This window comes from Girardinichthys multiradiatus, chromosome 2, assembly GCF_021462225.1.
Source record: "Girardinichthys multiradiatus isolate DD_20200921_A chromosome 2, DD_fGirMul_XY1, whole genome shotgun sequence".
Lineage (NCBI taxonomy): Eukaryota > Metazoa > Chordata > Actinopteri > Cyprinodontiformes > Goodeidae > Girardinichthys > Girardinichthys multiradiatus.
The window spans coordinates 24,095,994-24,122,694 of record NC_061795.1 but is presented as its reverse complement, the minus strand read 5'-3'; the positions used below and the strand labels follow the sequence as shown (position 1 = coordinate 24,122,694).

The following is a 26,701-nucleotide window of genomic DNA, read 5'->3' as shown; positions in this document are numbered from 1 at the left end:
TTGATTTAAGTTCATACTATCCACTTGTAAAATTAGTAAATTATGTATTGCTCTTGTGTCACCCTAGGGTGACACAAGATGGTACAGGCTTTACTGCATGTGCACGTATGGTGGGGCTTATTAATCAGACTGGCTAAATAGAAGTCTGCCTGGTGAACGTTTTGGAGGAATTTAATAAATATACATATAATATACATTTAAAAAAATGTAAGGGTACAGTTTTCACTGATGCACAGCCTTTAAAAAAACAGAAAAAATCTTATTCAAATGAAATGTTTAAGGTGCAACAGCCATGTTTTTGCCTTTAATTTAACAGTCAATAGGACCACAAACATCCAGTGACTTTTACTAAAAAGCAGGCTTTGGCATACCCATTTATCAAACCTAGCAAAATTAAGTAAGAGTAAGTTATTTCCTGTACTTGTTGCTGAAAAGAATTAAAAAAAAATCTAAACAAAGATGATCAACCTGAAAACTTCAATTGTTTGATTCAAATATTGCATGTTGGGTTTATTTTCGAGCAGGTAAAAATTTGAAAAATAAATTCGTTTTTGAGATTTTAATAAAAGAAAAACAAAATAATCATGTTACGGTCCCCACTTCTGGTCGGCACTGACCCAGATTAATTTGATGTTGAATATACTGTTGAATTGATGCGATTCATTGCTACAAACACCCTGAACTGAAGACTTGTTTAAGGAGAGTAAACTGCACCTGTGTTCTCGTTTGCAATAGAAGATTAGATAAAACACATATAGAAGTCGTTTTTATTATTTACAAGGTTTAAAACATTTGAGACCTTTGTCACTGTGCAACACTGTCGTGAGACGGACATGAAAAATCTAACCAGTCAGTGATTGGTTGATTTAAATCTGACTCGTACGCCATAACCCCGCCCTGAGCTTCCGTTGTGTTTGTATAATAGCCATTCAGACCAAGTAACTGTCTCTCCCCGCACCATGCACTGCTATTGTTTGCGAGGTTAGCTCCGTTCATCTCGGATGTCACGGTGTAAACATCGAGCAATTCGAACGGCTGTTCCGCTCTGTGATTGGCTACTGAGGCTTGAACTATTTAAAACGGTTTCAGCGGGTTGTTGGAAGGATTGCTGCTGGCTTCCCTGAGTGCTAGCAGTCAAGTATTTACACGCGAAAGTAGGGATCGTTACCGTTTAGCTCGTTTTTTAAATGTAGGTATGCGATTGATTTAGTTTTTGTAAATACCAGAGCAAGTCTTCGTAGCCGTTTTAAAGAAACGTGGAAATTAAAGGTAAATATTTAAGCTTATTGGGTGATTGTGAACGTTACCTAGCTAACATGTTAACATGGTGTTTTCTGAAGGAGTTAAAAATAAAAACGTTACTTTAAGTGTATCTCACAACTCAGTCGGTTGTTTGAAAGTTTTATTGTCTTTTGTTGTGGATGTTTCTAGTTTTATTTGTATTACCTTTCCTCTTACGAATTTCCCCCTCAAGCTAGCATGCTACACGTCGAAACTCAGTAGTTTCCTTTGTTAACTTTGCTTACGTAATTCTTCAGAGTGTTTCAAATATAACTAAGGTATATGGGCGTCAAACCTTTATTATATTTCAGGTAATCTGTGTTTGTTATTCCTAGTTGCTATGATTCTTCCATTGTTGCAGATACGACATCCCAAACTGCTGCTTGGTGCTTCCGGTTCTGCTGGGCACTAACAGATCACTGTTCAACATTTTTAACTTAATTAAAAATGTTATTAAATTGTTTATTTTTCGACTAAATCTCTGCAGTTTAAATACAAGGCACAACCGGACAAAACAACAATACAGATGGCATTAAAAGGAGTTTAGGACTTTATCGTTTGTGCCTCAGCAGTGAAAAGGTTTTAATATACTTCAGGTTAAAAGATTTTGAACCATCATGTTCATGCATATAGTTTTTTACAGCACAGTTGTAAAATCATTTCTTTTTTTTACATGTTTTAAGAAGCATGGTAAAGCACAAAAATATTCACGCACTTGATAGATTTAGATTTAAAGTTATTTTTATTCAGCCAAGACGTTTGTTTCTGATCTGACATGTCTTCCAAAGGTAAAGATAATAATAAAAAAAAAAAATGGGAAAGCCTTTATTAGTATTACAGTAAGCAAAAACTTTAATTGCTGTCAAGTTTTTTTTTTTTTTTGCATGTCTCTACTTGTATTTTTTGCTATTCATCTTCTACAAAGAGCTCCTACTTGCCATTATTCTAATCTTTAGCTCCTTCTGCGAATTTTCTTTTAGATTAAAGTCGGGGCAATGGCAGGGCCATTGAAAAAAATAAAACTTAAACCAGTTTCAGTCGAAAGAAACATGGTAAAAGATTACTTTGAATCTAGATTTCCAAAGGGGTATGCATAACTTTGTCAAAGTTAAATGGCCATAGCCCTAAAAACAACAAAGTGCAACATGGAAATACACTTGACTAAAAAGTAGCACTTGCTCTAGAAATTAGCAGTACTGTATTGTTTAAGATCCGCTGTTTCAAAAATGTAAAAATAAATAATGAATCCACCACAAACACTGGACAGCCTGCGATTATGGTGATAAACTCCAATTAACGTTTACCTCGAAAAGCAGTTGGACAACGCAAAAATGTACCTTTTAGTTTGTGTATAAGATACATTATTATCAAGTTATGGATAGTTTCTTAAATCATGTTGTAATCAATGTAGTTCTTAAATTTAGATATTTAAAGTCTTATGGACTTAGTGAACTTGCAAAAATCAAAACACAACAACATTGTAAAATCTTAAGGCTATATTTCCTACAACATATTAACTTACATTTGTCTTTGCTAGTATCTGTGTACAGTAACGTAATGACAAAGGACTGCTTTAATAAGACACTATTTCAAGTGTCATACATGGATATCTGACATATATTTAGCCACAAAAGAGACTTTTGTTATTGGTTAAGAAAGAAGAGTCAGTAAAATGTGGGTTAATCCTAATCATCCCAATGTTTAGCAATAGAATCGCAATTATATATTTAACTGGTATTGTGCAGCCCTAAATTTGAACATTGTCTCACATTTTGTGAAAGTATATTCTCTAGTCAAAATTTTAATCACTGTTTTCTCCCTCAGGCTGCCACCATGAGCTCCGTACTGTCGTCAGTGCATTCCCTCATGCAGATGTTTGATGGGAAAGCGCAGGAATTCATAAGGGAGATCGAAAATGTCCACTTGGTTTGGCTCAAAGAAATCCAACAAGAGGCCAATTGTGTGTTCTCTAGGTAGGCTTGTCCTGATGCAATAAATGTCTGCTAAATGGAGTGTATTGAACTTTTTTTTTTTTTTTAATCAATGTACCTCTCCTGTTTCTTATTTAAGCGACTCTAATGCTGAACCGGAATTGATGCCAAAAACACCGTCACAGAAAAAGAACAGCCGTAGGAAGCGTGTGTCTTTAGGGCGTCAAGAGGAAGGTCAAGCAAGGAGAAGGTTTGTTAGTTTAATTTTTTGGGGAAAAGAATTTGAATTATGTTGTACCTGTGCCTCTTTAGCAGCTTATCTTTGTGTTTATAACATAGGTTCTCAAAAGGAAAGCGTAGCAATCTTCGTGGATCATCTGTTAAATCTCTGAACTTAATTGCTGAAGAAGAAACTATCCCTGAGGCTTCAGCCTCAAAGGCCAGTAACGCCGTCCAGCCAAAACGCACCACTCGTAAAAACAAACAAACAAATCCTCAAGATGTAGAAGATGAGATCCTGTCATCCGGTGACACCATTAAACAAGATGAGGTGCAGAACAAGAAGCCAGAGCTAGTTGAGGAAGAAGATGAAGTGGACAAAATTAAAAAAGTGAAAGATGCAGAAATCAAATCGGATGATGGGTGCAACACTTCTCAGTCTCCTCCAAAGATACCTTCGCCTAAGTTAGTCGTCAGCATCTCAGCAGAGGATCGCTTGTCTGCCGAGCTCGCCAAGAAACCAGAGGCCTCTCCAGGTCGTATGGCTACAAAGATGGCAATAGCTGATGTTACTCGGCGCTCAAGGCGGAGCTCTGCACGTTGCTCCCTCAAACTGCGCCACTCACTGGCCGGTCTTCGTCACAGTATGACCCAGGAATCTGTTCGCCGGGCTTCACGCCGCTCTATGCTTAAAAGGATGTCTACTCGCATGGGAAACTCCACAAGCAGCAGCAACAGCAGCAATGTTGGTGGTGAGTTATTCAATCTTTCAAATACCAACGTCTTTTTTTTTTTTTTTACAAATTCTTTGTCATTTTCATTTAACTCCTCTGTCGTGTTTGACTTTTTGCGTAGGAGCAGAACCTTCCATTGATGCTATGGATGAGGACGATGGAGAAGTGTGAGTAAAACCACTTTCTTTTCTTTGCATTTACTTTATTTTGTTTTCCTGTAGAAAATTTAAACCATTTTGCGTATTTATAGTTTCAGGAATAGATGTCCCTTTAAGGTATAAAATGGGGTCAGTTCTGTTTTTAATATGAGCTGTTATTTTTCAGAAATTACAGCCGTTTAAAATAAATCTTAGATGTTCCTGAATTGATGAGCTAGATGAAAAATTGCAGATTTTTTTTTCATAGAAAATGATGGTAAATCTTTTTCAATTAGGGATACTAACTATACAACCGCCAATGAAAGATACTTTATAATATGTTTATGTACATATTACATACATTGCTGTGTTTATGAACTGGAAATGATGGGAGTTCTTAGTTTTAATGCATTTGATTTAGAGATGTAAAGCTCTAATTTATAGCTAATTCAGATCGTATTTACATTGTAAAAATTCAAATTTTCTGTTGACTTTATCACCAGTGATACTTGTATCACAGTTTCAGAACCATGGCTCCATGTTGTTTCTTTATATTGCACCCTGTGCCGCTAGATACTATGATTGAATTCGTGAATCTGGATCCAGTGTCCCTCACCTTTTCTGTTTTATTTAATTTCACAGCCAAACCGAGACATTAACTGCAAATGCTGTCGATGATTTGCCTAAAAAGACAAAGGAAGCGCCAGAGGTAGGAAAACTTGCTTTTGTTTATTTAAGGTGTTTAACTTATTTTTTTGAATTTTCTTCCTTGATGATTACTTTTTTCTCCACTTTTTTTTTATCAAACAAGCCTGATACCAAGCTTAAGACCAGTCACAATGTCCCTGTGTCTGGTTTGGAACGCGTAACCCGCTCTGTGGCGGCTAATTCTCCCAAACTGGCACCCCCTCCGTTGTTTTGCTCTGAGACAAAAATGAGCACTCCTGTCAAGAAGTCGGGTATGTGATCCTTTTTGTATTTTTGGTTTTTACTTTAATTGTATTCTGTTTGATTATGGTTTTACATTAAACACAACTTCTGTCACTGTTGTAAAGTGATGTTTGCATTTTTTTTTTTTTTTTTTTAGTGGCTGCTGACAAGAAACAGACCCAGGCAGTTCGAAGGTGTGTGTTTGTTCAGCTGTAGAGTGAAGTGATTATTTAACGATTGGACTTACTGTCCTAAATTACAGATACAAGTCCACTGTTTCATGTCTACAGCAATGAGGACATCTCACTGCTAGCATCTTTGTTGAAGAAACATTTCCCGTGTCTTTAGATCAAGCCTCAGTACGAAACGGAAAGCCCCGGATACCGTGGAAGACAGCCCTTCAAAGCGGTTCTCTCCGCCGAAGAAAAGCCAAAGTGTACGACAGAAAAATCTCGTTGGGATTTTTTTCAAGCGTTAATACGGGAAACTTACTGAGTGGATTTACTGACGAAGTTATTAATACATGGAAATTTTCGTTTCTCTAACTTATAGGCAATCAAACCGAACATGAGGTCTTTTCTTCACACTGTGCATAAGAATCAAATGCTGATGATGACTCCTACCTCTGTTAACCGATCCGCTGTCATAAAATCCTTTATCAAACACACCACGCCTCTGAAGGCGGATCCAAAAGTAAGTTGCTCTCTCTAATCACACCTCGTCACTGAAGCCTGAAGTTATATTCTGTTGGTTTCCCACTGGTAGTTAATATTGTGTATAGATTGATTCTGTTAGTTTTGTTTTGCCTGGTTTAAATGTTTTTGTTTCTTCCTCAGATGAACATGGGTACTGTGGTAAGTGTAATGTTAAAGCTCAGTCTGTAGGAATCTGGAGGTGTCTGAATGGATTAAATGTCACTTGGCACAAAAAGCCCCTTTCCCACAGTTGCATCCTGAAAAAGGCTCCAAGGATATATTTTGAAAATCTGATAGAGAAACGAAATTAGTCTTTGCTCAGAAAATGAGCCTTAAGGCAAACAGTGATTCTATGTCACAAACACTGTCATTGTTTGGGGTCCATGTGTGGAAGGGTCTGGTAATTGACACGTTTTGCCAGCAGGTCCTATATTAGAAATTAATAATTGGTTTTTTGCTTCTAATTGCTGTCTGAGTTTCAGTATTTGCTTATTAAAAACTAATATTTCACCATAACCTAACAGCTGTATTTTGGATCACACAGATTAGTTCACTTTGGGTGTCTAGTCAAGATTTGGGGTATCTGGTGTATGTGTTTTTTTTTTGGTTTTTTTTTTTTAAAGTAATACATTTTGAAGTCCCTCTCGGGTAACGTCCAACATCTTATTTGTAACGGACATCGGGTATTTGTTTCTTTCTTTTTTTCCTGAGTCTCAGGATCTGGTTTTGATTTGTTCTGTTTTTAGGTGTATGGTTTTTTTTATTTTTATGTTTTATTCCAATTTTTAAAGAGCTCTAATGCCCATTCTATGCTAGCAGGGTCGTGGCTTAGTCAACATGAGCAAAAAAGAAAAAGTATATCCAGATCTTTCAGTCTACATTTGAATTCCAATTGAATGCGTCTTAACTAGTGTGTGTGGCTCACACACCAGTTCCTCTGTAGTTGTTTCTGGCACAGAATGCTATATTTAGCATAAAGTGAGCCTTGATGTCGTCATTTTTATTTCTAGATATCATGACATGTTTTTACCCCCTTTTATTCATTTAAAAAAATAAAATAAACTTTACAAACAAATTTTTCCTTCCATTTGGCAAAACATCCATACAGGTGTGAACAGAGCCTCAGAGAGAATTCGGATTACTTTTCGCATTTCATTTCTAAATGTTCTCCCTGCAATAAATTTCAAGTGTTCACTTGGCTCTCGATTGGAAATGACAAGGATTCTTGGTTAAAACATTCCACTACGAATTTTGACAGTCCTTTATGATAGTTTTTATGCCATACTTTTTAAGTATGTTTAATTTTGCATTTAAAAAAACACAATTTTTTTCTGTATGCTTAAAACTACCGTCGATATTTAGCTTGCAAACTATGCCGACATCTAAAGATGTATATTTTTAGTGCAGCACAGCTTTATAGCATTTTGTTTAATGCATTCCTCTGAAGAGGGTAAACGTTCTGCCGTCTTCTGCCTGCTAGAGATGGACTTCAAGAAATTCCTGCTACTCTACTATGATGGTGCACGGGATGGTTTTCTTTTCGGTTTTATTGTGTTTTTAAATCACTTTCAAACGTTCTCATTTAGTTTAAACATCTTCACATTAGACATGCATTGTACCACATTTATGATGCATCCGTCTTCCACTAAAATTGTGTATCCAAACATGATTCATGTTTTTACATCACTGGTTGCTTTTTTTTTTTTTTTTTTTTCTCATCACAGCTATCTAATGTTGCCTCAGTTTATCAATTAAATCACTTTTTACTCTTTAAAGCTTACATGTAATTATAACTACTGTATTTTTATTATCTGTTTCTGTATCGTTTTCTTTCAGGCAAAAGAGCGCCTCAAGCTGGAAGCACTTAGAAAGAAGCAGGAACAGGAGGAAGAAAGGATGAGGAAAATGGAGGAAGAAAAGAAGAAAAAACAGGAAGAATTGAGAAGGTTTACACTGCTTTAAAAATAGTCTAGTTGTTAGACCGTTTTGATTTATTTTTTATTCTCACTTCGAAAAATTTGATTTCACAGGAAGAGGGAGGAGAGGATAAAAAAAGTATTTGAGGCCAAAGTAAAGGAAGAGCAAAGGGAAGAAGAAAAGAAAAAGAAGATTGAACAAAAGATGGCTCAAATTGAGAAGAATGATAAAGTATGTAAAGGGTTTGGTGGCTCCTCCGTTGTTTGTAAGCTCCTTAAGTCTCATTTGAATGATTGATTATTGTGGCTTTACAGCGTCAGGCTGATGAGAAGGCTAAAAAGAAGATGGCAACGAAGCGCCAAGAAGAGCTGGAGCAAAAGAAAAAGTTGGAAGAAGAAGCCAGAAAGAAAAAGATTCAGCAGGTGAAGACTTAGTTCGTATCATCTTTGTTTTGTCCTTGCGTCTGGTTATTTGATGCATCATATGTCTCCGGATAAAAATCTTTTATTGCAAAAACAAAAGTGTTGACTTGTAGGTCTACTAACTCAATAGCCGCTTCATATTTTAATGTATCGTTTTCTTTTTTTTCCTCACTCCTCCCAGCTGAAATGTTCAGAAGCTTACTTTATGCTCATTTTATTCTATGCTGTTGTGTTTAGCTAATAGAGCTGATTTCTATTCCATGTGACAAAAGCTAAAAAAAAATAAAACCAACAACCCAGAAACATTGAGACATTAGCGTTTCCAACAAAATGAGTTCCTATTGTCGTCTGAACCATTCAGGAGGAAGAGAAACGACAGCAGGAGCTGGCGGCAAAAAAGAAAGCAGAGGAGGAGGAACAACAAGCTCGCAAAGCACTGGAGCTCAAGAGGGAGCAAGAACTGGAGCGAGAACGGCAAGCTGCCGCTGAAAGGTCTGTTAGAAATGGGATTGAACGGATTGCAATGACCACAATTATCTGTAGTGTTATTACAGTACTATTACAACTTTTTTTTAAATTAAAATTTACTCTAAAGATGGACATTTAAAAGTTTTCATTTTTTTATTTTAACAATAGTTGACGATGCCTCCAAAACCCAAACACCGTTAGTGTGACTAAGATGGTTATACTGCAGTTCAAACTATCTCTCTGCTATTTATACCATGAACTCATCAATGAATACTAGATTTGTTTTAAAATATGTTTACAGTAAAGTTAAAAGCCTACTTAAAACTACTGAAGTGCCCGATTTAAAGATGATCAAGTTTTATTTCTGTGAGATTGACTCGCTGTCGTCTGTTTTTTATATGTACAACCACCCAACCTAAAGTGTTGTGATCATGCCCTGTATACCAAATAATTTCATTGTTTTAATTAGGGCTCGGATTAATTGTGATTATTCGATTATTGAAATGATCTTCAACCAGTTTAGTCATCGAATAATCGTTAACTGGAGGATACTCCTCAAGTGGCATAGCTTTATCTTCACCTGGTTCATTTTGTCAAAAATCTCCTATGAGGCACCTTTTTGGGATCTGATTGTTTATGGGTTAATCGAAGAATAGTCAACAGATTAATCAGTTAGCTTAATGATTGTTAGTTGCAGCCCTAATTTTACTGACACCCATCCAAGTGCAAACGGGTTTAGTAGTTGCATATTGAATTTACCTGAGATACCTTTTTGTGTGCAGAGAACGGGTGGAAAAGGAAAAGGCTCTTGCCTTACAGCGTGAACTGGAGAGAGCAGCCAGAGAGAAGGAAATGAGAGAGCTGGAGCAGAAAAGGAAAGCGTTGGAAGAAAAAAGGAAACTAGTAAGAAATGTTCTAAACAAGTCTGTTGCGAAGCTTTCAGCCTATAGTAACAAGTAAGACCCGGACCATCAGCATTATCCGGAAATATATGAAAACTCTTTGGATATTAGATGTTAATGTTTGGTGATTTGTGTTATTGTGTAATTTATTGTTCTGTGTTATTTCAGGAGGAGCAGCAAAGACTGGCTGTGAAAGAGAGAGCTCTTAAAGAGAGGGAAGAAGCGAAACAGAGAGAAGCTGCTGCTAAAACACGGGTAAGTCAAAGGGCAAAAATAAAGCTGCAGTCAAACCCTTCTCACAGCGGCTGAACTGCTTTCTGTGTGTTTCCATTGCATTTGTCAATTTTATTTTCTATAATGAGCTCCAAGTCTTTGAGGTGGAAAGACCTGCTTGCATCACTATAATCTTCAGCTCCCTTCACAGGTTCTCTATCAGATTTAAGCCTGGCAATTTGCTGGACCACTCCAAAATGTTAATATTACTTCCAGTCAGAAGAAACATATTGATCAAATAAAGGATTACTTTCAACCTAAAATCTGCCTGATACGATTAGATTGACTTTGTAAAGTGCCTTGAGACGACGTGTTGTGAATTGGCGCTATATAAATAAAACTGAATTGAATTGAACCTCAGTCTGTCAGGGTGTGAATAATTGTTGGCCCGCTCATATAGGTAGAATGTACTAGGTGGTCAGAATAAATCTGCAGCTGGCAATAAAGAGATCAAACGTTTTCAGGTTTTTCACCTTAATCAACAAAAAGTCAGTGCTTTTTTTTTTTTGGTTCCATTTGGCCTTTAAAGGACTTCAGTGCAATGCTGATTGGAATGGTGCTGACGTATACCTGGACTGGTTCTGATTATCTGTTAAGGTTCCAGTGGTTAACAGAGGCTGGTGTTGGAGCCGGTTCTTATCCACTTGTATAAAAGAAGTCGTTTGGTCTTCCTGAACCATAGAGCCAACTCTGGGCCGTGTAATTAAGTCACCATTAATGTGTCATTATTTAGTTTTTTGTTGCGTGCAGGGAGACAGTTTTACTACAGATATCACATGATTTACGTATACATGTTTCCCTACAACTGGAGAGCCTGATATCAGTAGCTCAGTTCATTAATGCCGTTGTAAATGAGCCGATCTGAGTCCGAAAACAGGTTCATGGATTCAGCTGAAAGTGTCTGCTGTGAGCTACTTTAACTCTGACAGCCAGGTGATTATAACTACATTAGAATATGGTGAGCCAGTATTATTACTGTTCAAATCCTGCGTTATTCATAGCTTCCTAAAAAGCTATGAAATGGTAACAATGAAAACACAATAAAAACAAGTTTCTAAAGAAATCGGGCTCATAACCTCCACGTTTTACTCCTTTTTTCTGCAAGGGGTTTTCTTTTTATTTTCTTTACTCAGAAGTGCTAAACATGGCTGACATAACATTTGGACTTGCCGTTGACCTCCATGAGCCTCCAGCCCCTGACTAAAGCTGGAGGGGGGGGGGGCTCATGAGTTGGAGCCAGGTTAGCACCAGTTTAACCAGTGAAACCACTAAGAACAACCTCTAGCGCCAGTGAGTACTGGTGGAAGAACCTCCTGAGTTATTAAATGTTTTGTTTAAATGTTTTTTAGGATGTGAAATATTCGATTCAATAGACGGTTTTGTGTATTTATGCATTTTATTGTCTGATCTAAATACTTCTTTTTTTTTTTTTCTCTTTTGTCTCTCAACTGTATTAAAGCCTGCTGACCTGCTGAATAAAACCGTTGATATTGAGGTAAGCGTCACAAACATCCCATAACCCTTCTGTAGACGCCCTGCTTTGGGTGTGTTAATAGCCTAGGCATTTGTCTGCTATTTTAGGGTTTTATTTTGCGTTCTTTACCCAGTTAACAAGTAAAGAAGCTTACACATGATCAGTTTTCATGTAACTTCTTAAACATGTTATTTTCCTGATCCTCTGTCTTTACCTGTGTATTTTTTCCTCCCAGCAGTCGGTAATGAAGACACCTGTAGGGAAGAGTGGTCTAAATGTTACTGTGGATTTACAGGTATTATTTTGTTCTCTACACATTTTTGACACCATTTTAATTGCTAATATTTTTCATCAGAAAGGCTCATTGTGTGCTTTCCTTCTTTTCTCCTGCAGGAAATGTCTCCTCAGTCATATAGCATCACTCCTAACGGTGGAAATAAGAATTTGATCATTTCAAAGAATCCAGAGGATTATGGAATGGACCAGAACAGCGACGATTCTACAGACGACGAGTCTGCCCCGAGGAAACCCATTCCCTCCTGGGCCGAAGGTGTGTATCACAAGTTTGGGTATTTTGATCAGGGTCTTTTTGAGATTTCTGTCCTGTTTTTCTGGGGTTCTTGGTTGATCAGTGTGGGGCTTTCCAATCATCATTGTGGTATTGTGTATTAGTCAATTACATGCTTGTATGCCATTTTAAAACTGGCAAACAACTTGTTTTGTTCACTTTTCCAGGTCCTATTCTGAAACAGCTAATAATGAAGCAATACTTCAGCCCTCCTGATTTGGATGCTTTCTTTGGGCCTATTGAGCCACCCAGACTGGAGGACATTTTCTACAAAAGCAAACCCCGATACTTTAAACGCACCAGCTCTGCAGTGTGGCACTCTCCTCCAGCTGGAGCTAAGTGAGACCTCTACACTGACACGGAATGGGTGTTGTACACTGCTGTATAAAGTTTATATTTTTGTCTGTTTCAAATAAAGTAATATGCATTTTCTGTGCTTTTTCTTTCTTTTTTTGTTTGTTTGTTTTTTTTTTTTTCAGATATTGAGAACTTGTGAAATAGATGACTTAGCGATAATTTGTTTGTAACATGGGGAGAAACGTACAGTGCTGGGAATGGGGGGATTTATTCTGCCTGGTTGTGTTCTGTTGAATTTCATCTCATTAGCAGTTTTATTCAAAATATGTGCTAACCACGTGTCACTAAGCAGTTAAACAAGTGTGATTCGGTTTTTTTTCCTTTTGATTTGAATGAAATGCTTTGAGAAAACCAGCAGAGTGCAGTATTTACCAAAAAGTTTGTAACCCTGATGTCTGGGATGGTTGCTGGTTTGGAAGCTGCGCTGGTCTCATGTAGAGGATTTAAAGTGATATTTTTAACCTTCCAACACTGTAACATTGATTTGATTTGCAATAAAACTGAAGGCTATCAGTGTAACCTAATCCAGTCATTATCTTGCATAGCTTGCTTTTTTATCTTGTTTTTAAGGTGAACTTCAACATGTGATCATATAACATTTCTTATCTCTACTGTTTTGAAAAAGAAAAGTTATTTACCCTGTACAGATTTCTTCTGTTGCTTTTTGGTCACACTTAATGTTGCCATTCATCAAATTTTACTGTCAAAAATGACCTTTGTAAATTAAATTACTTTTCAAATGGTTTCTTTTAAGAGAAATGCTATGTAAAAATGTAACTACCCCCTATTGACCCACACTTATTTGTAGAGTTCTTTTGATTCAGCCACATCGCTTGACTTTTAAACATGAACGACTTGTTCAATGTCAGCTCGATTTTAGTCTAAAATTTGACCAGGCTGCTATAAAGCCTTTTTTTTTTTAACTGAAGATATTCAGGGGTGAACTTGATAATGATCATTATTCTGATGGATGGTCATTCTGTTTTAGGATTTTGTGCTAGAAAGTAGAATCCACTGTTTCATCAAGAACAATAAGTTGTCCAGGCATATCACACTACCACCACCGTGATTAAATGTACAGGGGTTGGACAATGAAAGTGAAACACCTGGTTTTAGACCACAATAATTTATTAGTATGGTGTAGGGCCTCCTTTTGCAGCCAATACAGCGTCAATGCGTCTTGGGAATGACATATACAAGTCCTGCACAGTGGTCAGAGGTATTTTAAGCCATTCTTCTTGCAGGATAGTGGCCAGGTCACTACGTGATACTGGTGGAGGAAAACGTTTCCTGACTCTCTCCTCCAAAACACCCCAAAGTGGCTCAATAATATTTAGATCTGGTGACTGTGCAGGCCATGGGAGATGTTCAACTTCACTTTCATGTTCATCAAACCAATCTTTCACCAGTCTTGCTGTGTGTATTGGTGCATTGTCATCCTGATACACGGCACCTCCTTCAGGATACAATGTTTGAACCAGTGGATGCACATGGTCCTCAAGAATGGTTCGGTAGTCCTTGGCAGTGACGCGCCCATCTAGCACAAGTATTGGGCCAAGGGAATGCCATGATATGGCAGCCCAAACCATCACTGATCCACCCCCATGCTTCACTCTGGACATGCAACAGTCTGGGTGGTACGCTTCTTTGGGACTTCTCCACATCGTAACTCTCTCGGATGTGGGGAAAACAGTAAAGGTGGACTCATTAGAGAACAATACATGTTTCACATTGTCCACAGCCCAAGATTTGCGCTCCTTGCACCATTGAAATCGACGTTTGGCATTGGCATGAGTGACCAAAGGTTTGGTTATAGCAGCCCGGCCGTGTATATTGACCCTGTGGAGCTCCCGACGGACAGTTCTGGTGGAAACAGGAGAGTTGAGGTGCACATTTAATTCTGCCGTGGTTTTATGTTTTTTGGATACAATCCGGGTTAGCACCCGAACATCCCTTTCAGACAGCTTCCTCTTGCATCCACAGTTAATCCTGTTGGATGTGGTTCGTCCTTCTTGGTGGTATGCTGACATTACCCTGGATACCGTGGCTCTTGATACATCACAAAGACCTGCTGTCTTGGTCACAGATGCGCCAGCAAGACGTGCACCAACAATTTGTCCTCTTTTGAACTCTGGTATGTCACCCATAATGTTGTGTGCATTTCAATATTTTGAGCAAAACTGTGCTCTTACCCTGCTAATTGAACCTTCACACTCTGCTCTTACTGGTGCAATGTTCAATCAATGAAGACTGGCTACCAGGCTGGTCCAATTTAGCCTTGAAACCTCCCACACTAAAATGACAGGTGTTTCAGTTTCATTGTCCAACCCCTGTAGATTATGTCCTTCGGATATTAGTTGGTTTCACGCCACAGTTACCAGATACTTCAAAGAAGTTCCTCAGTCCACAGATTATCATTGAAGTCCTGCAATTCATCAAGGTGATTCTGACAAATGTGAGACAGGCTTGTGTTTCTTTTGACTGGCTGTGAAACTGTCCTAGAGATATAATTTCTTGTCCAGTCGTTGGATTGATAATTATTTCCAGACTGATGGAAGTCATTTTATTCCCCTCCCCCCACTGATCTCTTGAATATCAGAGGTTAGTGCAAGGTGTGTTGCTTTATGGGATTTTCTTTTAGCTCATCCTGTGGGGGTTTTTAAGTGATTTTTGTTTCTGTATTCTATATGTCTGGCTTGTGAAATTGAGCCAAAAAACTGGGTAATCAGAGTTAATTTATGATTTAACATGTGTGCCAATTTATGTTCATAAAGAATGAGGTTGGTTTGAATAGTATTTTACTCTTAAAATAAAAAAATAAAAAATCCATTTACTAAGGTTATCTTTGATATTAGGATTCGTTTGATCTCAGGGTGATGGTTCTTGACCAAATTGACCAGGGGGGCAAGAATGGGGCCAGTGTTTTTTTTCATGGGGGAACAGAACAAAAAATGAAACACAAAAAACGGCAATATTTTATCAACCTTCATCATCACGTTGCCGACCCCTGATCTAACAGATAAAATCGATGATCCTGTCCTAATACGGCTGAAGCTAAAAGTGCCTTACATCTTAATTTTTAATTTACTGTGAAATCTGTAAAGATAAAAAAAATAAAGTGGTCCAAATGACCAATTATTTAAGGTTTCTGTGCCAGCCCATATCATCATAGGAAATTATTTTAGTATGTCTTCAGTACTGAGGCCCGGACCAGTTCTAGGGGCATTGGCCCTTCTTGGCCCCTGTCTAGAACCGCCCATACAAAGAAATCTGTAAAGGGCTATCATATTTTCACAGCACTGTGCGAAGTTTGCACAACTGCACATTGGAGAACATAAATGCACACGGGAAAAACAAAACACGTCATTAACTCTAGTTATTGCTACTTTCAAGTCATCTCGGACAGGGGACATGCGACCGTATTTGTGATTTTTACACGATTTTGCCACATGAGGTTGACAGTCTCTATTTTTAGTTAAACCGATAAAAAAAAAGCATCTAAGTGGTTTGTTTCAAATAAAGAACGACAAGATAACAGTCACAAACGATGACAATGGATTGCAAATGAGTGTAGCTGAGTTCCCACGGTCAGTGAATGCAACATAAATGTCAACTCCACCTCCTGACGTAATTGCACGGTGGGCGCCTTTACTAACGGTTGACATTGTGTAACATTCAGGTAGCGTGCGTCTCTTAAGGCTTTAACATTAAAATCATTTAACTGAATTACAGCCAGTAGTTATCCAGGCAGGGAGGAAGAAAGTGGACAATATTTAAAGCAGGTAGGTTCATGCTCCGATTAGCTGCATAGTTTCTCAGCTAGCTAGTTCCGTGTTAACTCCTGTTTATAAGATGTGTTAGCTAGAGCTCCTACTGTCCTGTTTAATGGGTTAGCTCTGCAGGATGTAGACCTCATTCAAATGCTGGGCCCCTTTTATGCGATTTAAAAAAAAAATAAAAAAATCATTTGACATTCAGAGGTTGGAAACCATCTCAAACGGGTTTAATAATAGTTGCGCGGATTATTAACAGATGCAGGGCACGTTTGGATCAATATGGTTGCTGATTTCCCTTCAAAGTCCAGTGCATCCAAATGTGTAATAAAATCGGTCAAATGAAATAATGGACTTTTCAGATTTTGTCATGTTATAACTGCAAACCTGTATTATATATAGGGTTTTATATGATGGGCAAAACGTAGTGCTGAAAGGTGAAGTAGAATATAAAGGATTTATGGTGCATTGGTGTTAGGGTGGAATGAGCGATCAAGTCAAACCACAGTCAATCAAACAGAAGTCTTTCTACTCGCTGCGAGGGTAACTGACACCAGCTGCAGTGTGAAGATACAAAAGGTGTAGACTCTCGTCAGGGTTTATTATACAGAAGAGTGAACAAACATTTTAGGTTACAAAAAGCGAGTATGCATGACATTTAGAGATTCTCAGCTAGGGAGTAGATACAGAAGCAGTTGCATACAGACCAAAGTAACAATTTCAGTACAGACTGTTCCAGAATACTGAGTCACATCTGCATGTGACTTTCTAGAATGCAGGGAAGGCTGCATGTGAGTGATAATAGTGAACACGAATATATATATATATATATATATATATATATATATATATATATATATATACATTCAACCTAACAATTTGTGTTTAGGCCCCTGTACTCTGATACCTCTTAATAAAATTCAGTGCAACACACTGCTTTAGAATAGAACTAAGGTTCTGTGAAGGCCTCAGGGGTTTGTTAGTAAACAAACAGCATCATGAGGACCAAGGAACACATCAGACAGGTCAATTTGTGGAAAACATTAGGCTGAGTACAAGTGCATGCCACACTTTTCAGATTTTACATGTAAACGCTGGATCCTTTTTCTGTTACTGTACAGTTATGCTTGACTTTTGTGTTGGTCTAACACATATAATCCCAATAGAATAAATTGACTTGTGGTTTTAAAGTGACAACGTTCATGGGGTGTGAATACTTTTGCATGATGCCTACTTATGCCACAATGTAAACAAAATGGTCTGTCTGTGTCAGATGAGTTTGTGTGTGCGTCACCAGCACTGATAAGTGACTTTGTTTTTCTTGAGGTTAGTCCTTTAAAAGTTGGATGACATTTCAGTTTCAGCATCTCAAATAGAAGCTCAAATTAATCAATTCAGTTTTTCAATTAAGTTTTATTTATGTAGCGCCAATTCACAACGAATGTCGTCTCAAGGCACTTCACAAAGGGTTTGGAATGGTGTAGGGTTGTTGGGGAGGTTAGAAGAAACTACTGAGTGTTAGAGTTTGGCCATTTTAGAATGGACTATGTGTAGGGGTACTAAGTAAAATAATAAACTGATAAAGTTTGTCCATCTACAGCACACTGGTGGCCATTGTTATACTAAAAACCACAAGGATTGGGGGTACCTCTTTCTGTCAGACTGATTATAATCATTGGAAAAGAGAAGGGGTCGCACAGGTAGCAGAGATGGAGGGTGTCTTACCAATCCTGGTATATTATGTATTAGATATGTCCTGCAGACGCCTTGTAAAGTCATTCTCTTATTTAACTTTGTAATCTTCATAGAAATGAGTTCCCAAATCCGACAAAACTTTCATGAGGACTGCGAGGCTGCAATCAACAGACAGATAAACTTGGAGCTGTATGCCTCCTATGTTTATCTCTCAATGGTGAGAAACACTTAAAAGCCATTTTTGTTATGTGTTTTATAATTTTGTGGAAAATGTATTATTTCTTCCTATGTTTTCTCTTTCAGGCACACTATTTTGACAGGGATGATAAATCCCTACCAAATTTTGCCATATTCTTCAATGCACAGTCGAAAGAGGAGCGTGAGCATGCAGAGAAGCTGATGAGTCTGCAGAACAAGCGTGGAGGCAGAATTTTTCTGCAGGACATCAAGGTATTCACTGATTGTTAATAAGTTATTGTTCTCCATAGTTGGGGCGTTCCAGATTATAAAAAATGATTTTACAACCAGTGGTGCCACTTCTGTGTGTTCAACCAGGTACTCTTGAATAAATAGATGATTTTGTATTATCATGAATTATTTGTGTGTTAGAAACCTGATAGAGATGAGTGGGGGAGTGGCCTTGAGGCACTGGAGTGTGCCTTTCAGCTGGAGAAAAGTGTAAACCAATCCCTGCTGGACCTGCAGAAAATGGCAGCCGAACACAATGATCCTCATGTGAGAAACAACCTAGAACAACATCCTGTTTGGTATCTGTCACTATGATCTGACATTGTGGCAACATAATGTGTTTCGTCTTCCCATACAGATGTGCGACTTCATAGAAACACATTTTCTGGATGAGCAGGTGAAATCAATCAAACAACTGGCAGACTGGATCTCAAACCTGCGTCGCATGGGAGCCCCTCAGAATGGGATGGCTGAGTACCTCTTTGACAAACACACCATGGGAGAGGAAGCCAGTTGAACTGACTGCGAATCGTCATCCTTCTCTGCTTGCCCTACTCACCTCTGGAGATGCAAGCATTCTGTGTGTTAAAGATCATGCAACATTTCTGCAGATATGTCATCTAACATTACAGTTATTTATGCATCAGCCTCCTGTGACATGATTTAGATAAATAGGTGTGTGCGATTTAAACCATGACAACGTAACATTTATTGGTTGTATGATGTAAACCAAAAAAAAAAAAGTCCCCTTCACACCGGATTAACACCACCCTATGATCTCCACTCAAATATAAATTCACTCGAATGTCCCTGTAAATCACTGCAAATTTGGGAAACCTCGTTTTAGTGTGGAAGCAAGCAGTACGATACTGTGCTCATACATTGTGCTTTTAGTACTTGGCACATACATTTGTCCTTACTGCTTTGCTGGCTATCCTACCATTACATCTACACTAGGATTTTTCCTCATAATCTGCAGAATTGTTTTTCTGGACATCTGTCATCAATTTTTTTAGCTTTACTGTAGAAGAGGAAACATTGACAAAATTGCTTATTGAAATACATGCTTCATTTCCAGCTGTGAAATAGTTCTGCTTCTTTTGATATAGCCAATGATGCAATGTTTTTTTTTATTAGCTTTAAAGCCATAATCTGCACTTAGAAGTGAAAATATGATGAAATACAATCCTACAAAACAAGCCATAAACAACAAACTCTTGATATTTAATGCACTCAATATACATATTGAAAGCTTTAATGATTTTATTTATTTTTCTCTCAATTGATCTTTTTATTATTTTAAGAGGTGAGTGCCTATGGCAGTGCTGTTACCAGTTTTTCTGTTATATATTTATTAAATAAGTACTTTGTCCGTTATTGAAAGAACATTGGTTTAAAGGGATTTGTCTGTAATTTTGGGTTTTTTGGTCATTTTCTTTCCAACGTTCAAATTTGAATTATTTTTGCCGTTACGTTATAAAAGTGTATATGCTTAGTTTTTCATATATGTTATAGTGTATGTATAAAAAGCTTGTTTTATGAAAATGAAGCAATATTATGCAAATCCTTTGTGGGCTTCATTTTTATTTAAATAAACAATGATGAAAGTATCACAGCTTGTTATTTAATATGTAAATTAACAGTACACTGTTGGGACACAATGGTAAAAATCAGGATACAATCAGTTTAGATTTTTGTTGCTCTGTTTTCAGCAAAAACGTTTCTGCTGCATTGTTGACTCGGTGTCAGTTGAGTCAGTTACGGGGAGTTTTGCATAAGAAGTAGGTCAATTTTGAGAGTTAATTCGGGAAGTAGGGTTTAACACAAAGTCTTTAATAATTTGCAGATTTGAGTCTGTTGACTTAAGCAGTAGCATTGTCCAGTTTGAAAGCAACGAGTCACACATAGAGGTGTAAGAAGTCCAACTAGACTAATTGAACAAGTGTTAGATTGTTTTACAAAAAGCTAATTCCTTTTTTCCATGATGTGTCTCATTTTATAAATTTCAGTCTAAATTTATTGATTGAACACGGTTCCAGATTTAAATATACACTACATTGCCAAAGTGTTGGGTCACACCACCAAATCAATGAATTCTGGTGTTACAATCACTTTCATGGCTACAGGTATGGAGAAACTTGACTGGCCTGCTCAGAGTCCTGACCTTCAACCTTTTTGAACACCTTTGGGATGAATTAGAACTGAGGCTGCAATTCTGGCTTTGTCATCTAATAAGAACACACTCGTAAACCTTGTGGAAGATGTTTGCAGAATAAGTTGCTATTGCTGGTAATGGAGGGTTCTTCAACAACCTTATAGATCAAGAATAGGATGTCATCAAAGTTCATGTACATCTAAAAGTAGACAGACAAATACGTTTGTCAATATAGTGTATAATGGCTTCAAATTAGTTAGTTTGTTCTTCAGTCCTGCTCCCTTTCTCTTCCTTATTCATCCCACCATCCACCAGAACTCCCAGCAGGTCCCCCTCAGCCAGTGAGATTCCCGAATCATTGGCTGAGTTTTGCTGACTCGCTTCTTGTGATGGTGCAGATGTAGAAACTGTGTTCATGTTGGTGCTCGGCCCGCTGCTTGTGGCCCCATTGCTCGTCCTCGGGATTGAGGTGACGTTTCCATGGTCACTAAAACCACTGTGGCTTGTTCCATTGCAAAGACTTCCTGTTGTGCCAGCGCTGTTGGTGGCTGTTGCATTAATGCTGCTGGAGCTGCTGTTGGGATTACCAGGATTTGGTACCGCTGCGTGAGAGGGGGGAGTGAATGAAAATGTCCTTTCACCTTCGCCTCCAGTAACCCGAGCACTTGGGGGACCTGGCTGACTGTCAACAGATGGGAGGGTTTCTAAAGTGAGGCGAGGGGGAGGAGGGCGTCGAGACAGGAGGCCATGTCCTGGTCTGAGTTTAGATATTGGACAGAGTTCTGGTGCTGAGTCAGGGAAGGAGAATGCCGGTCCACTCTGCGAATCTCCCTCCCCACTCACCCAGGGAAATGCAGAAGATGGTGGTGGTGGGAGATGGCTGGGTGTGTCAGGAGCCAGTAACTGGGAGCCCACTATTGGAGGGGCTATAGAGCTGCAGCTGCGATCCCACTCATTTTGGGTCCTTCGGGCATGCCGAGGGCGAGGTACTGCAGGGGGGACACAGTGAATGGGTGTTTGGGGGCAGCTGTAAAATCCTGGTCTCTCATACATGGGCACAGTGGAGAAGGCGTAGTCTGGATCCCGCTCCTGGTTCAAAGGGTGGCAGGCGTGATTAGGGGTCGATGGTGCTTCTGGGTGCAAATATAAAGGGAACCGGCTCAGTGGAGCTCCAGGGCGGTGACGCAGCAGAGGAACCCGGGATGAACGAGTAAAGTTTGGGTACTGGACCCCCAAAAGACGACCCAACCCTCCAAGCAGTGGGGTGGTATAGTTGGCTTCTTCATTTTCTTTGATCTGCTCCAAGTTGGACTGAAACTCCATCTCCTCCTTAGGAACACTGGATGGCATCAAGTAGATGATTACCCAGATGTAAAGCATTCTTTGATTGTTTTTAAGGAAATAAACACGATAGTTTACCTGATATCTAGAGCTGAGCCCATGAACGAAGGTTTACGATGTTCAGCAGTGGAAGGAGTGTAGGGAGGCTGCGGCTCCGACTCATTCCAATACATGTCTCTCTCAACCAGTGGAAGGCTGTCGTACATCTCATCCACGGACAACAGAGACACCTGAGACACCATGAAAACCACCACAATTCAAACAAGACAGCTGCTATTTATTAGATTTAAAATACAGCTGGGAAATAGTTTGGGCCAGATCCGCACCTGCAGGTTTCGATCAACAAGCCAGTTTGTTTCAAAGTCATCATCGTCTTCACCAAAAGGGTTTATGAGTTGCTCAGCTACCTGAGACCATCAAAACAAAACCCAACTTTAATAATAGCTAAAAGTAAGGAAAGAACAAGTGATGATCATCTTTTAGCTCTGTCTCACCTTCAGCCAGCCAACATAGAAAAAAAACTGCAGTAGGGTAAAAACTGGCAGGTAGAAATCCACATCATGGCCTGGATATCCTTGAACGGGATCCAAGAACTGTCGACCAATCAGACATGCCAGAAAGAAGCTGTAGACCGCAACTGTTGCCACCTAATTCAAAGGGATCAGTCATGTTTTTTTACTGAGTTTTTCAGTTTGCATTTTTTATTGAGATCCCCATTATAGAAAACAAACCCCACCAACCTGAGTATAGACGAGAGGGAGGCTAATCCAATCGTACCCGTACAACTTCATACACTTTGCCCTTAAACTGTTCAGCTCCTGAATTGAGAAAAACAAAAAAGGATGAAGGATATTTATAAGCTGATGCTCATCTTGCCTGCAGAATGATGTAACATAAAGACCTACAGTGAGAATGGCTGTGAGGGCCACGTCATTGTTGATGCGACCCTCAGTCCGTGCTCTCAGAGCCAAGTTGACAAACCATGTACAAGGCACCCAAAATTTGTTATGAGGGGAAGGTAGACCCTCCAGGTATCTCAGTTCCTCTGAAGTCATCAAACCTGAGAGGACAAAACACACAGATGAAGGTTTGTTGTGTGTCTGTATCCATAGTTAGGACCACAGCTCTGTCCCTGGGTAATGTTGCCTTTGAAGCACAAACCCAAATTCTCAAAAGACGTTTGAATGCAAAATATGTTGGATGTTTAGGTCATTAATGAAGTCCTTAATGAAGGTTTTGTGATCATGCCCTACCTGCCTGTACCAAATGCTTGGTGGTTGGAAACCTCTTGTAGACAGCAGTACTGACAGAGCGGTAGATCAGAACTCCTGAGAGGTTGACATAGCGCATTAGGGTTCTTCGGGTCAGCCTGGCAGCCTCATCGGTCCCACGGACATGGCCTCCAACTAGTGCTGCCAAACGATCTGGCCAGGGTATGTTCTCGAATTGGCCCCACCAACGAGAGACAACCAGAGTAACATAGAAACCTGGTTTAAAAAAAGAAAAAATCGACAACAGATTTTAATCACAGTTTTAAGAATATTAGTTGGACTTGACACCAGCAAACCAACTCACCCAACACAAACGACACAGGAATGAGTTCTGCATAGCGGTCACAGTATATTGACAGCTTCTCAAACAGCCTCTTCTGCTCGCTGCTTAATAGAAACCTGGTGGAGAAAAATACTAACTAAAGTTCATTTATAAACACTGAGGGGTTTGACATGCTCCTAGTGGATTTTGGTGGTGGCTATACTGTATCTCCAGTGGGTAATGGCTGAGAGGTGCTCCCTGAATCGGTATGCCAGCCCATCACAAGGCAACATAGGGACATACAGGGGTTGGACAATGAAACTGAAACACTTGTCATTTTAGTGTGGGAGGTTTCAAGGCTAAATTGGACCAGCCTGGTAGCCAGTCTTCATTGATTGCACATTGCACCAGTAAGAGCAGAGTGTGAAGGTTCAATTAGCAGGGTAAGAGCACAGTTTTGCTCAAAATATTGAAATGAGCACAACATTATGGGTGACATACAAGAGTTCAAAAGAGTAGAAATTGTTGGTGCACGTTGCTGGCCAATTTGTGACCAAGACAGCAGGTCTTTGTGATGTATCAAGAGCCACGGTATCCAGGGTAATGTCAGCATACCACCAAGAAGGACGAACCACATCCAACAGGATTAACTGTGGACGCAAGAGGAAGCTGTCTGAAAGGGATGTTCGGGTGTTAACCCGGATTGTATCCAAAAAACATAAAACCACGGCTGCCCAAATCACGGCAGAATTAAATTTATAGAAAAGACCTGGCTAGGATTTGAACCCCTGACATTTTCGATGTAAGGCAACAGTCCTACCAACTCTCTTTCCAAATGAAATTTCAGTTTCCCATCAGCTCTCGGTTTGTGTGCTGAAACTCTCAAAAAGGTCTTACTGGTTCTGTGAAAAATCTCTTCCCTTTGAAGTACTAAGAGATTTACGCAAGTCTCTGAAACATAGCAAGTGGTCACAAACAAGCTTTAAATATTTTCTTTCTTTTTACTAACTCACATAATCCTCCTAGTTTGTGTCAGGAATGTTAAAAAAATCATGCCAATACGTCTCTCATATATGAAGTTCTACCAAACCTTATATGTTGTCTCAGCTTTTATAAATGGTAAAACTGCCCTTGAATGTTCAGAATGATTCTTAAACCGGCTAATGAGAAGAATCACTGAACATTAGGAAAGATATGTATTCAGTTTAAGTTCAGGTCTTAAGGCCAAATCTGACCTTAAATCCGCAGAAATTGTTCACCCAAAGGCCCTTCAAAATATCTTTGACTGACCTTTTTACCGTAACCTCAAGTGTTCTACTAAAAGAAGTGTTGTTTGAATGCCTGTAAATATGTGTCAAAGTACAATCCTGTGAAAAAAGCATTTGCCGCTTGTACATGTACATTTCTGATCATCAAACTAATTTTAATATCAAAGATAACCTTGTTAAAAGCAAAAAAGCAGTTATTAAGAGATGATTTAGTACCTTAAAAGAAAAAAAGATGTCCAAACCATTCTCGCCCTATGTCAAAAATAAGTGGCCTCTAAGCCTTCTGACTGATCAGTCTTTTACTTTGTTATAAAGAAATTTTGGCCCACTCTTATGTGGCAAATTGCTTTAACTATTTGCCTATAAAAGGTTATGTTTACAACAGATGTAAGGGGACACTGTATTTCCAAAGAGTTCATTTTTTCCTTGTCACTCCACAGAACATTTTTCCAAAATCCTTGTTGGTCATCAGTCGTTGCTGTGGACATCTCTCCCTTTTTTGTATTTGACCTTGTTGGTTTGAAGAGCTTTTTGCCCCTAAAAAAATAAATCAGCATTTGAAAACTGCTTTTTGTAGTTACTCAGGTTATCTTTATTTGATACTAAAATTTCTTAATTTTTCTGTCACTACTGTGACAAAAAGCACAAGGGGCAAATACTTTTTCTTTTTTCCTCTCTCAAACGTTTTTCAATAAAATTAACATAGATTATATAATTTGTGTTTGTGTTTAAATAATTGGTGTGATTAATAATCAACATAATCAAATGTATTATTTTTCATGATTAATTAATTCTGAGAAATATGCAGCATCTCCTTTGCTTCTTTAAAATAGGATGGAATCGTAAAATGGGATAGGTAATGAATTCATCCTTTAGACGCAATGGTATGATTAATTGTAATGCTGATTATTCACATACATTGTTACATTTACAGTAGCATATCTACACTATGAATCTTTCAAAACAGCTAAGCCTCTTTCTAACATGGATACAAAACAGCTAGAGTTTTCAATGTGAGGAAGAAAATTATTTACATAAATAATATGCACAAACATTCAGTTAAATGGCATTAAAATGAATTTGCTCCTGATTTTATTAAAGCTAGAGCTTTGATCAGGTTTTATACAGAGTACTACCCTATTCCTTTTAATGGGAACTTGCTGGGTTTGAATGATCGGTACACTCAGTCTGCAGTTACCTGTAAACAATGCTGAAGAAGTAGTAGAGCACAGTGAAGATGATGAGCTCTCTGTACAGCAGTTTATAGATGCTGCCTCTCCATCGCAGGAGCAGGTGAAAAAAGGTCCCCAAACCTGCATCAGCAACTCTTCGAGAGTATGTCACTGTCATTGCTGCTGCTTATAGACCAATCTGTAGGCAGTCTGTGGTCCAACATGAAAGAAACTAGTGTAGCTTCTTCGATTTTTTGGGCTACGCTTGAGCTCAACTTCAGTGTTTGGCCCAGACCTCATAAGGTCAACCTGGAAACATATCTACAAAAATGAACAGAGGGTTTAGTTTTATAAAATATGACACTTTTATTATTATAGAAGTATAGCTGCATATTGACCTGACATACAGCATTGATCTCATAAAAAATCTATTTTATCTAATCAAACTGTCATTAAATATTGATTTTATTAAATGTTTTCCAAATTGAACGGATAAAACGCAGCACAGAGTCAACTTTTAAAGTTATTCTTTTAAAGCGTTACTATTTAACGCTCAGAACTGATTGATGCACTCACCAGTAAAAATAAAAACATCTAGCCATCCTACTTGCTGTTGCTGGAGATGTGGGATGGCAGCGCCCAGGGACAATGTTGAAAACGGGAAAGAAGGAAGGGAAAAAGTAAGCAAGGCTCTCTCACACCTCCGGTCACTTGATGTGTTAATCTGTCTGTGCAACAAAGCTGTATTGTGAGGCCAGATCCAGTTAATCTGAGGAAATCTAAGCACCGCAGAGCTGCCACAAATAGATTTGATTGTGGAGTGCTATGATTCAACTCTGAAGAGTAAATCTCATAAACGTTTGATTCATGTGCACACACACACATACACACACACAGTTATTTTACTATATTAAAATAGCATCTTGGACCACATCATCTCTGAATGTCAGGAAACTTGATGTTTTTGACTAGAATAGCCGTGAGTCTT

At 38.6% G+C, this 26,701-nt stretch overlaps 3 protein-coding genes across 7 annotated transcripts; 2 read left to right on the top strand and 1 right to left on the bottom strand.

Moving 5' to 3' along the window:
• Positions 1-1,014: 1,014 nt before the first annotated feature.
• LOC124861187 (inner centromere protein) lies at positions 1,015-12,832 on the top strand. Of its 4 annotated transcripts, none has more exons than XM_047354716.1 (21): positions 1,015-1,269; positions 3,106-3,254; positions 3,352-3,462; positions 3,552-4,183; positions 4,287-4,332; positions 4,945-5,011; positions 5,114-5,261; positions 5,390-5,426; positions 5,581-5,668; positions 5,785-5,925; positions 6,069-6,086; positions 7,764-7,873; positions 7,958-8,075; positions 8,159-8,266; positions 8,628-8,758; positions 9,517-9,637; positions 9,805-9,891; positions 11,369-11,404; positions 11,622-11,678; positions 11,777-11,933; positions 12,119-12,832. In XM_047354716.1, exons 2-21 carry the CDS (start codon positions 3,115-3,117, stop codon positions 12,292-12,294), a joined length of 2,529 nt encoding a protein of 842 aa, XP_047210672.1. In that variant the 5' UTR covers positions 1,015-1,269; positions 3,106-3,114; the 3' UTR covers positions 12,295-12,832. The 4 variants fall into 4 exon arrangements, with proteins under 4 accessions (XP_047210672.1, XP_047210681.1, XP_047210669.1 ...); XM_047354725.1 differs by having other exon boundaries at positions 1,020-1,269; positions 4,293-4,332; positions 11,619-11,678; XM_047354713.1 differs by having other exon boundaries at positions 1,025-1,269; positions 11,619-11,678.
• Positions 12,833-14,725: 1,893 nt separating this feature from the next.
• On the top strand, positions 14,726-19,854 carry fth1b (ferritin, heavy polypeptide 1b). Of its 2 annotated transcripts, none has more exons than XM_047352539.1 (5): positions 14,726-14,748; positions 17,890-17,993; positions 18,080-18,226; positions 18,386-18,511; positions 18,603-19,854. In XM_047352539.1, exons 2-5 carry the CDS (start codon positions 17,892-17,894, stop codon positions 18,759-18,761), a joined length of 534 nt encoding a protein of 177 aa, XP_047208495.1. In that variant the 5' UTR covers positions 14,726-14,748; positions 17,890-17,891; the 3' UTR covers positions 18,762-19,854. The 2 variants fall into 2 exon arrangements, with proteins under 2 accessions (XP_047208495.1, XP_047208492.1); XM_047352536.1 differs by lacking the exon at positions 14,726-14,748 and adding an exon at positions 15,922-16,090.
• Positions 19,506-26,041, bottom strand: best1 (bestrophin 1). Its single transcript, XM_047352525.1, has 9 exons — positions 25,740-26,041; positions 23,316-23,410; positions 22,994-23,227; positions 22,646-22,800; positions 22,481-22,558; positions 22,235-22,387; positions 22,067-22,147; positions 21,819-21,970; positions 19,506-21,738 (listed from the first exon to the last, which is right to left on the bottom strand). The coding sequence occupies exons 1-9, from the start codon at positions 25,889-25,891 to the stop codon at positions 20,652-20,654; spliced, it is 2,187 nt and encodes a 728-aa protein (XP_047208481.1). The 5' UTR covers positions 25,892-26,041; the 3' UTR covers positions 19,506-20,651.
• Positions 26,042-26,701: the final 660 nt, after the last annotated feature.

Bases quoted from the DNA above. Each gene is read 5' to 3' on its own strand.
- LOC124861187 (XM_047354713.1), top strand. From the start codon at position 3,115: ATGAGCTCCGTACTGTCGTCAGTGCATTCCCTCATGCAGATGTTTGAT. The intron at 5,262-5,389 runs GTATGTGATCCT...TTTTTTTTTTAG, and splicing joins CACTCCTGTCAAGAAGTCGG to TGGCTGCTGACAAGAAACAG. The intron at 5,669-5,784 runs GTACGACAGAAA...TCTAACTTATAG, and splicing joins CGCCGAAGAAAAGCCAAAGT to GCAATCAAACCGAACATGAG.
- best1 (XM_047352525.1), bottom strand. From the start codon at position 25,891: ATGACAGTGACATACTCTCGAAGAGTTGCTGATGCAGGTTTGGGGACC. The intron at 23,228-23,315 runs GTGAGTTGGTTT...TTTTTAAACCAG, and splicing joins TCCTGTGTCGTTTGTGTTGG to GTTTCTATGTTACTCTGGTT. The intron at 21,971-22,066 runs GTGCGGATCTGG...ATGGTGTCTCAG, and splicing joins TTGTTGATCGAAACCTGCAG to GTGTCTCTGTTGTCCGTGGA.
- fth1b (XM_047352539.1), top strand. From the start codon at position 17,892: ATGAGTTCCCAAATCCGACAAAACTTTCATGAGGACTGCGAGGCTGCA. The intron at 17,994-18,079 runs GTGAGAAACACT...TTTCTCTTTCAG, and splicing joins CCTATGTTTATCTCTCAATG to GCACACTATTTTGACAGGGA. The intron at 18,227-18,385 runs GTATTCACTGAT...TTTGTGTGTTAG, and splicing joins TTTTTCTGCAGGACATCAAG to AAACCTGATAGAGATGAGTG.